At 29.4% G+C, this 10,073-nt stretch overlaps 1 protein-coding gene across 1 annotated transcript; it reads right to left on the bottom strand.

The window, feature by feature from the left end:
* Positions 1 to 2,925: 2,925 nt before the first annotated feature.
* Positions 2,926 to 6,161, bottom strand: LOC106295082 (ubiquitin-like-specific protease 1C). Its single transcript, XM_013730859.1, has 14 exons — positions 5,731 to 6,161; positions 5,568 to 5,610; positions 5,406 to 5,491; positions 5,024 to 5,319; positions 4,897 to 4,945; positions 4,725 to 4,810; positions 4,607 to 4,636; positions 4,434 to 4,529; positions 4,223 to 4,325; positions 3,938 to 4,035; positions 3,640 to 3,762; positions 3,434 to 3,548; positions 3,239 to 3,346; positions 2,926 to 3,151 (listed from the first exon to the last, which is right to left on the bottom strand). Exons 1-14 carry the CDS (start codon positions 6,061 to 6,063, stop codon positions 3,050 to 3,052), a joined length of 1,668 nt encoding a protein of 555 aa, XP_013586313.1. The 5' UTR covers positions 6,064 to 6,161; the 3' UTR covers positions 2,926 to 3,049.
* Positions 6,162 to 10,073: the final 3,912 nt, after the last annotated feature.

Here is a 10,073-nt window from a genome sequence, read left to right as displayed (position 1 = left end):
AAGAGTGGCTAAAGCATGATTATATACAGATAAGACTAAAACCCTAGGAGCTCTGTATTTACATATGTTACCATAAGTGTATTATGAGAATATTACAGACTTGATAGAGAGGGATCTAGTATCCTTAACAGAAGGTCTCTTCATATGTTTTCTGAGATTGGTAAATCCGGTAATTTGTATTTTTCTTCAGGAAGCAAAACTTAATATGGGAACAAATTCATTAGAAACAATACATTAAATATTGGGAAAATTCTAAAAAATACCCAACTAAATTTTGTTAAGTTTTTTAATACCCAAACTTTTTTTCTGTCTAATTTAATATCCCAACTAATTATTTTTCTCACTTTAATACATAAAATTTTAAAATTTTACCTCTTTTAATACTTAAACTTTGTTTATTTTAATTAAAATACTAATAAGTTTCAAACGAAATTTAAAAGATCTTCAAATCTAAGAAAAATGTAAAACAAAATCTAATTTTATTTTAAGATTTAAGAAAGTATGTAAATAAACTATGGAGAAAATTTTAAAAAATATAAAATTTAATTTTTAAGAAAATAAATAAATTTGTTTTTTTATTTCAGAAAAAAAAATATTTACTACTTAAAACTTTTATTACAGAATTTAAGATTAAATAAAATTTAGATACTTTTATTTCTCAAGCATAAAATAAAATAGAATTTTCTGAGATTTTTTTATAAATTTTAGAGATTTTTAAATTTCATTTGAAACTTATTAGTATTTCTATTAAAATAAATAAAGTTTGGGTATTAAAATGCACAATTTTAAATGTTGGTGTATTAAAATGAGCAAAATAGTTTATCGGGGTATTAAATTGGGTAGTAAAAAAGTTTAAGTATTAAAAAGCTTAAAAAATTTACTTGGGGTATTTTTATGAAATTTACCCTTAAATATTTCATGTATTTAATTTGTTTATATTTTGTTGTCAATAAAAGACGGTAAATTGTCAAAAATATCACATTCATAGTATCATTTTTCATGTTTACACTAAACATTTTTGCCCTCAGTTTTTAACGAAGGGTAAAAGACATTTATAACCCTATGGCTAACTAATCTAGACTTGGATTTAGAGTTGAGGGGTGGGGTAGAGTTTTTGGAATATGAAATTTAAGATTCTAATAAATATTTAAATAAATACTTAGAAAATTTAAAAAAATTTAAAAAATGTTTAAAACATAATTTTTGATTTTTAAAAAGAAATTTTGAAAAACAAAATTCAAAAAAAAATCAAAAACAAAAAAATATAAAAAAGTTCGAATTTGAAAAAGTATAATTCGAAAACATAATTTCTTTTTACTTATTTAAATAATTATTTATTATATATATAAAGAACATGAATATAAGAGTCTTTTGTCACTTAATGAAAAATGTATTTTTGAAAATATCTTTTTAGTGGTGGTAAACATAAAATTCCCACATAAAAGACACTTTGGCTTTTAATAGTTTATTGGAAGGAAAATTGCCACAAATACCACATTCATAGTACCACTTTTCATGTCTACACTAATCATTTTTATTCTCACTTTTTATGAAAGGTAAAAGACACTTATACCCCTAGAGTTAACTAATCTAGACTTAGGGTTTACAGTTGAGGGGTGGTGTAGGATTTTTGGAATGTGAAATTTAGGATTCTAATAAATATATAATAAATACTTAAAAAATATAAAAAGAAATTTAAAAATAGTTTCAAATATAATTTTCGATTTTAAAAAAGAAATTTTGAAAATAAATAAAAAAAATTCGATAAAAGAAAATTCAAAAAAAAATTATAAAAAAGTTCGAATCTGAAAAAGTATAATTCGAAAACATAAAAAAAGTTATTTTTTAATTTCGCAATTTTTTTTTATGTTTTTATTTTTTATTTTTATTTATTTAAATAATGATTTATTATATATATAGAGAACAAGTGTATAAGAATCTTTTGCATCTTAATGAAGAATGTATTTTTGAAAATGTCTCTTTAGTGGTGGTAAAGATGAAAAGTAGTACTATGAAAATGGTAAACATGAAATTTCTTGTTGGTAAACCCTGGAGTACTATGACTATATTTATAGTATGATAGTTTGAGTTCCAATTCACAAACACAATCATCTCTATTTCAAGAAAGAATATAATGTCCTCTATGATATAAAGAACATCCATAATTGCATAGTGAAATTCTTGAAATTAGTGAAAAAATTTAAGCCCAAATCAATCGCCTTATGTTAAATTAAAAATAGGTTTTAATTACAACTAAAAATGGTCACGGCCTAACTTATACAATCGAAAACATAATAGTATAAATATATATTAAAAATTTGAGCACATATAAATATTTAATTTTCCAATACTATATGTTTTAAATTTTTAATTTTGATAAACTTCTGCGCGGGTCTTGTCCTAGTTTCTTAATATATTCTGATTATGGCATGCATTCTTTTCAAGCTTTTGAAGAAAAGACTTTCCAAAGGCAATGATCTGTGATGAGAAAGCACTAATTAAAGAGCATTGATCAATGTGAATGTCTTGGCATAAATCAGGAACTCTGTTCTGTACAGCTTTAATCTATTTGATTAATCTCACCGAATAGCTCAACGAGTTTGTTCCATATTATTGATCCTCAAAGCGGAGGCTTCATTTGGTTTAAACCAGTTCTTATGAATCTGGAGGTGGAAACAAGACAAGAATTTGTGTTAACAACAAAAGTGTTTATGAAGAGAGGAGGAATATATATATATATATATATATATATATATAAAATAAGAGAGAGAGAGAGGCGCACCATCCCCATTCACCTACTTAACGAAAAATGAAGCAATAACGTTACTTGTGACTTGTGAGAGTGGCTTGCGTGTTGTTTATAAATTGCTTTTGGTTTTGTCTTTGTGTGCTTTTCTCTTTTGTCATCGTTTTTAGTGTGGGTAATTCAATTAAGATTGATGCATTCTTATTTATTTTTTTACAACTGTGTGATGAAAAGCCATACTTAAGAAATCACTGATAAATGAGAATGTTTTGGCATAAATCAGGGACTGTTCTATTTACAGCTTTAAACTGTTTGATTATTCTCAAGGAATAGCTCAATGAGTTTGTTCCAGATTTTGATCCTCAAAGCGGAGGCTTCTTTGGGTTCAAACCACTTCTTGTGAATCTGGAGTTGGAAACAAGACACCAACTAGTGTTAACAACAGTGTTTATAAGAGATGAAGAATAGAGATAATAGAAAAAAGAAACGCACCATTCCCAGATCCTGCAGTTTCAACCTCTTAGGAGCATCTTCGATGAACCGTTGTATAAACAAGAGCACAAACAGACCACAGTCGAAATCATTCTTTTGCTGCGGAACCTGTTGAATGAAAAGTGAAATGCCATATAGTTTAGATGAAGACTACAATTTGTCTTCTAAGAAATACTACTTAAAAAAGAGACTAGCCTTCACTTCAGCTTCGTTGATCCTATCTGGAAGGTCACTCCATATCTTTTCTGAGATTGGTAAATCCGGTAGAGAAGCATCTTGATTCAGGTAACTCCACTCCTCAATCAGAAACCTAATCAAAACCACATATGAAAACAAACGGAATCTAGTGAAGATGGTCTTTAACACTGAGAAACTGTATGCAATGATTCCTCTAGTCTCACCTTTTGACGTTATTAAAAATTGATCTTGTTGGATGAAGTCCCAATGAATCCAAGTGAAATATAGTCAAACCTGATTCATCCTCCTTGTCTGGGATGCAAATGATCACCAAGCTCCAGTGGAGACTGAAACATGTAAGAGAACAAACTATTATGCAATCAAAGAACATACTGAGATACCATAACTCTGATCTAAAATAGCACCTTATGCATAATACCCACAAGATTAAATGATTGAATATCATGCCAAAAAGATGTAATCATGGAAGTATTAATAGACAACAGTCAAGAAAATACTTACTCCTCATGAATTGGTATAAATATATATGATTTACGGAATAGATCAAAACCTTTCCACCACCGTCTCAACCTCACAAAAGATGCTTCCTTGTCGTTACCCTACTTACATTGAAAAGACAATACGCAGAGACCGCATAAGTAGCCAAAAAGAAATATATGTGAATCACAAGATTCAAAGAAGAGATGCTATCATCAGATTCTCTTACTTCTTGCTACAGTTGAACATTAAATTTAGATTCAACCATCTATTTTCAAGCAATGAAACTTCAGGACAAAAGAAACCCACCTTGTATGAAACAGCTTCTATGAGCTTCTTGTAAAAAAATGTGTTAAAGAAATGGCAATCAGCAGCTGTCTGATTCGCTGCAAACACCTGGTGCTGCAGGAACCTAGCCAAACAAAAGGGAGAATAATCACACAAAAGAAAGAAAGAAAAAAAAAAGCAATAACACAAGATATATAATTGTAATATGTGAAGTCCGTCACTCAAAAGTCACCTGATGTAGAAATTTATAACTGGAGATGTAAGACATTCTCTAGGTGAAAGGCATTTAAGATCATCAAGAGACACTTGAACAAGGTCTGGGTCATCCCTTGATAAGTGAAGAAAAAATAACAATGTCAGTGAGTAAACCTACACCAACTACTACATGAAAGCTTTTTCACTAACCTTGATGGGTAGCAAATATCTCCCGGTAACCTGCAGATTTTCACTAAAACTAAGTTACTTCCAACAAGAATCACAGTCACTTGATGAAAGGCAAAACAGAAACAACTCTTTTTTTTACCCTTCAGGAAGTTCAAGAGCTTCCTCTACTACCACTGGAGACTCAGGTTCCTCTTCGTCCAAATTAATAACTTTATCATCTGATTTCTATAGCAAAAAAAAAAGTGTCAGAAAAGGTGCTGAGCTTAGTTTATATTAATTGTGTACAAAATATATGGAATAAGATGAGATACCTTCCTGCAGCTTGACCTCTGTGATAGAGATGCTTTACAGCTCAACTCCCTGTGAGAGAAAAAAAGTAAATATACGTCAATACACTTAACTCTCGATGAAGCAGTAGCATAGAGAAAAGATAAGGACCTAGGAGTATCATATCCAACGACGTCGTCTTCATCATCATCATCATCAACGAGTAAATAAGGGGAAGATTCCTTTGTCTTTCTTTTTCTACTTACAGAAGCTTCATCGTGTTCTCGCTTCCCTTTTGGGTCCTTAAATCCAGAATAAAAGTTTGTTTCACCGATCTGAGACTTGCCTAGTCTCGGCAACGACCGCCACCCATTGCTTTGCTTTGTTGTAGTCTCTCCACTAGCCTTTCCTTTCCAGCTTTCGCGTCCCAAATCTTCACTAAAGAGTTTCACTGGTCGAGCCTCCACCTGTTAAACAAAAGGATTATCATCAAGTCGAGAAGCAGCAACTTGAAAAAAAAACAAGAGGGAATGAAAAAAAAAAAGCATCATACTTTGAGATTAACACTAAAATGAGAAACGAATGTTGACCGAGACGCCTCTTTTGATCCTGTAGCTGTATTCGCTTGCTTACACACATCTTTAAGAACTTTATATGTTAGAATTCAACTTTAAGCACTCTTCAACAAACATTAGTAAAGACAAAAACAACATACCTGAGCTTTTTGGCTGCGCGAGGATCTGACATTCGTCTGTATCCTGACAAAAACCAGTGAAAGTAACAAACTTAAGATATAAAAGACAGAACACTAATGATTACACAAACACAGACATTCAAAAAAGGTTTCGTTTTTTTGAGTCGGGAACCAAAGGACGAACCGATTTGGCGCGGCGGAGCAACCGTCGCTGCTTCTCGTACTCGAGGCTTCCGATTCTCGAGCGGATTCTCGCGCCCTTATCCGGCAACTTGTCGGCGAAAGAAGCGAGAAGCGACCTCTGACGCTTCAGATGATCGTCGAGCTCGCTGTCCTTGAGGGATTTCACGCAGACGGCGGAATCGTCGCCGGAGAAAGCAGGCTCGTGCGGCGGGGTTTTGTCGACGATCTCCAAGTCGGGGACATCCTCGTCGACCAAAACATTGTCCCAATCTATGTTGAAGCTCTTCGTCGGCGTCTCCACACGATCTAACTCGATTACTTTTTGCCTCTTCATCTGATTAACAAAAAAAAAAAAACCCTTGTTTTCGGTCGGAATGGAATCTACCGGTTACGTTTTAGATCACTCTATATACTTGGATTGTTCGATTCTCAAACGTTCCGTGTGCTAAAGAAAATATTGACATAAACAGAAACTAAAAGTATGGGCTTTTAACTCAACACACAAAGAAATAATTGGCACAAAAAAGCCCAACTCCTACTATATATTGAACGATATTTAATTTTTAATTATTTTAATTAAATCTAAAATAAAAGATAAGTATATAACTAGTTAATATCACTTACCGAATAGTTTGAATGATATTACAAATAATAGTTAACTAGAGTTTGACCCGCTCATCCGAGCGGGTGTTCGTTTTTACTTTTTTAATAAGTAAATTTTTGTTTTGTCTAAATGATATACATATATTTATAATCTAAACGTATGTGTTGGTGGTTGACCATGAAATCGTACATGTATTTGCTTTTACGTTTTTTATAAGTAAAGTTTTGTATAAATGGTATAACATACGTAATGAATCAATAGAAATAGTTGAGGTATATGTTCCCTATATTTAGTCGTCTGCCTAAATCAATAGTATTGATAATACTGCTATGAATATAATTTTTTGCTTAGCTAGATTATAGAAAATATTACCTTTTTTTTTAACAACATAGAAAGTATTACCTAAAGGCTAAATCTATTGTACATAGTTTCATTTAAAATATAATTTATTGATAAGATGGATTATAAAAAGTAGTTTAGTCTCAAATATATAGAAAGATTACGATTTAACTAAATGATTGAGTTTGTAATAAATAAGGAATATTCTTAAATATTTTTGGTGATAAAAATTGATTATGTTTGTTATTTACGATTTTAAATAAATAGCAAAATTTTATGTAACAATAAAATCGTTAGTTATGATTTTGAAGAATGTGTGGAGGAATATTTTTCCTTGTTAGTTATAATAAGGTAACCTAAATATAGAGTAGTATATAGTACTCAATGCTTTAAAACATATACTAGATTTTGATCCGCGCTTCAAAAGCGCGGGTTTCTCCGGTTAATATAAATGTTTGAAATGAATTAGTGTTTTGGTTTTGAAGTACATTATCAAGTTATAAAGTTGTATTATATCAGAGAAGAAGACGTTTCTTTTTGTGTAAATTATATTAACTTATCAGTTAGTTTATTTGAGATTTTGTATGTACACTTTTATGTCATAACATCATTTTTGTATTGTGTGCATTTTATAAAAGTTACATTTGTTCAGCTGGTAAAATATAAGATTTGCTTGTTAGATTTTGGGCTGATCAAATAATATACATTTGTAGGGTTTTTAAGAGTTTTAGAAGTGTTTCCGTACCCGACCTAGACCCGTAGTCAAACCAATAAATCCAGTGACTTGTATATATTACGGTCCAGATTTAGTTAAAACCTGATACATAAAACCTGATAAATCTCGTTCAAAATTCAAAACCAATCATTAATCTGGGATCTGATATTGTTTGACTCTATAAGACCATATGATATTTAAACAGTGTTTAATATGAATTTGTATTTTAGTTTTGTTGTACATTATCATGTTATAAAATCATTTTATATCGAAGAAGAATTTTTTTTGTTTAAAATTAAAGTTTTATAAATTTATATTTGAGATTTTGTATGTTATAATGATATTATTATATATTTTAGACATGGACCAATAAAATAAATTGCTTAAACAATAGATTAGCCCAAGAAAATGAACATCACGACTGGGATTTAGTTAAACAAAAACTTTGGTCCACTATGTCGACTAATAAATAAAATCATCATGTATAGTTATAGTTAGGTAAGACCAAATGTATTAGTTAAATGAAATGGTGCAACAATTTTTTTTAAGTAGATTTTTTAGGACTTTTTCCCTTTTAATAGTATTGATATAGAATAATAAATTTGATAAAACATTTTTTAAATGCAAAACATATATGTGCGAAGAAGAAGAGTTATGTGGGTGGACATTTGTAAAGAAATTCAGTGTTATTAGGAAAAATAGTTTGGAGGAGGTTAGCAAATCTTAAAATGTAAATAGAAATTTTATATAAAAAATGTAAATACAAAATGAGAAAACATATACTAATAAGGCAGAAACTTTAAACATTCTTCGGTTTTGTTGGAGTGCATGATTTGAACCGATAGCAGTGTCGAGTAATTGCTATTTTAATTTGTATTTACATTTGTTGTTTATGAATTTGTGTATTGTGAAGTTGTAATGGTCGAGATATATAAAATCATTGAGATGATGGCTATCTAGCTTTGAAAACAACTTACAATAATGTTTTATTTGTCGACATAAAATTTCAATATTACTATATGTTGGTAAAATAATTAAACCAAACTGATTGTGCATTAGATTTAGGACATTATTTGTCAAATTAGGAAAAAACAATAATTGATTAAGTTAGGTATAATTATTACTTCAGTGGCATAGATATGTAAATAAGTTGCAACTCTTAAGATTAATTCCAAATTGTACTTCTCTTTTAATAAATTACTAGGTGGTGGCCCGTAATTTTGCGGGTACGAATAGGCCTAGGACGGATCGGGTTTCCGAAGAATTTTAAGGATCTGGATTCTTATCGGGCGGAACCATGATTACTATCCTTATCCGGATTCGGGGTTCTCGGATATCCGGGTGTCGGATATCCTTCTAAAAATTATAATATCAGGTGAATATCCAAATTTGGATCATTAAAATAAATAAAAAAAAATATTAATATATATAAAACATTAACAATAATTTAGAAATAAAAATGTACATGATGTTTTAATTATTCTATGTATAATATTATAAAGTTTATATTAAATTTATATACCATTATAAAAATGAAAATATAATAAATAAAATTAATTTTTATATATAGATATTACTATTTTGAAATAATTATCAATAAAAATTACGGATCCAGATATCCGGACAATCAAGATATCCGGATCCAGATCTGATTTTGACGGATCCAACATTTTAGTATCCAGATCTGGATTAGGCCTCTTTGGATATTCAGATTTTCGGAGCGGATCCGGATCAGATCTCAGATCGTATCCGGATCTCGGATAATAAGTCTCAGGCCTAGGTACGAATATTTTATAAAACCAGAAATATTATATTTTCATGAAACTAAATATATTTTTTATCATTCAAAATTAAATGTTAATTTTATTTGTAACTATAATGTTAAGTGTAAACATATGAAATGTAACAAAATTTTATTTTATTTAGTTATCCGGATTAACATTGTTTTTATTCTGTATATACATATGAAAATAATTTATAATCTTATGGATTTTGAATGATAATTACTTTTTCTTATAAATCATTATGTTCGATGTTATTTGAATCATTTGGAAAATTATTTTAATTAGTTCTAAAATTACCTTTTATAATTTAGTTAAAATAATTTAAAATTATCAATCCATCACACTATAATTTTTTTTTAAGGTTTCGACTATGAGTGATATCTAAACAAAAGTTACTTAGATGATTTATGTTTAATATATATAGGAAAATTGTTTACATCCAGATATTAGTAGGTGAAGCATAAAAATATGAAAAAAGTGTAAAATATATATAATAATATTTTGTGTGATGCATTAAAAATCAATATTTACAAAAAAATTCACAAAATCAATGTTTTTTCATGCATAAAAAACAGTGAACGTTATCACCTCCAAATACAACAATTTAAGATAAAATCATTGCAATTTAAAGGGTAAACCACATGATATTTTGATTTACAACTTGACCAATCAAATCATATATTTACATGACCAATAAAAAACCTTAACTCGTGTCACAAAGTTTAAAAATTATCGTCTTTACATACATTCCATATAAATATTGACTAAGTGATTTAAGCTCACCGACATTGATCACTTAACCTATTAAAATCTGAAAACAATACAATGGTGATGATTGGTTCAACTGTGGCTCTAAAAATTTAGATGTAAAAGTTTAGCTGTAGGTAAATTGGTTGTACCTG

The sequence above is a fragment of the Brassica oleracea genome, chromosome C5 (assembly GCF_000695525.1).
Source record: "Brassica oleracea var. oleracea cultivar TO1000 chromosome C5, BOL, whole genome shotgun sequence".
Lineage (NCBI taxonomy): Eukaryota > Viridiplantae > Streptophyta > Magnoliopsida > Brassicales > Brassicaceae > Brassica > Brassica oleracea.
The sequence above is the reverse complement of the archived record's forward strand: the minus strand, read 5'-3'. Positions and strand labels throughout refer to the sequence as shown.

What these genes read in the sequence shown, in the direction of transcription:
- LOC106295082 (XM_013730859.1), bottom strand. Translation starts at nt 6,063, where the DNA reads ATGAAGAGGCAAAAAGTAATCGAGTTAGATCGTGTGGAGACGCCGACG. An exon ending in TAGAAGCTGTTTCATACAAG is followed by an intron (nt 4,036 to 4,222) that starts GTGGGTTTCTTT and finishes CAATGTAAGTAG; the next exon opens with GGTAACGACAAGGAAGCATC. An exon ending in ATTTTTAATAACGTCAAAAG is followed by an intron (nt 3,549 to 3,639) that starts GTGAGACTAGAG and finishes GGTTTTGATTAG; the next exon opens with GTTTCTGATTGAGGAGTGGA.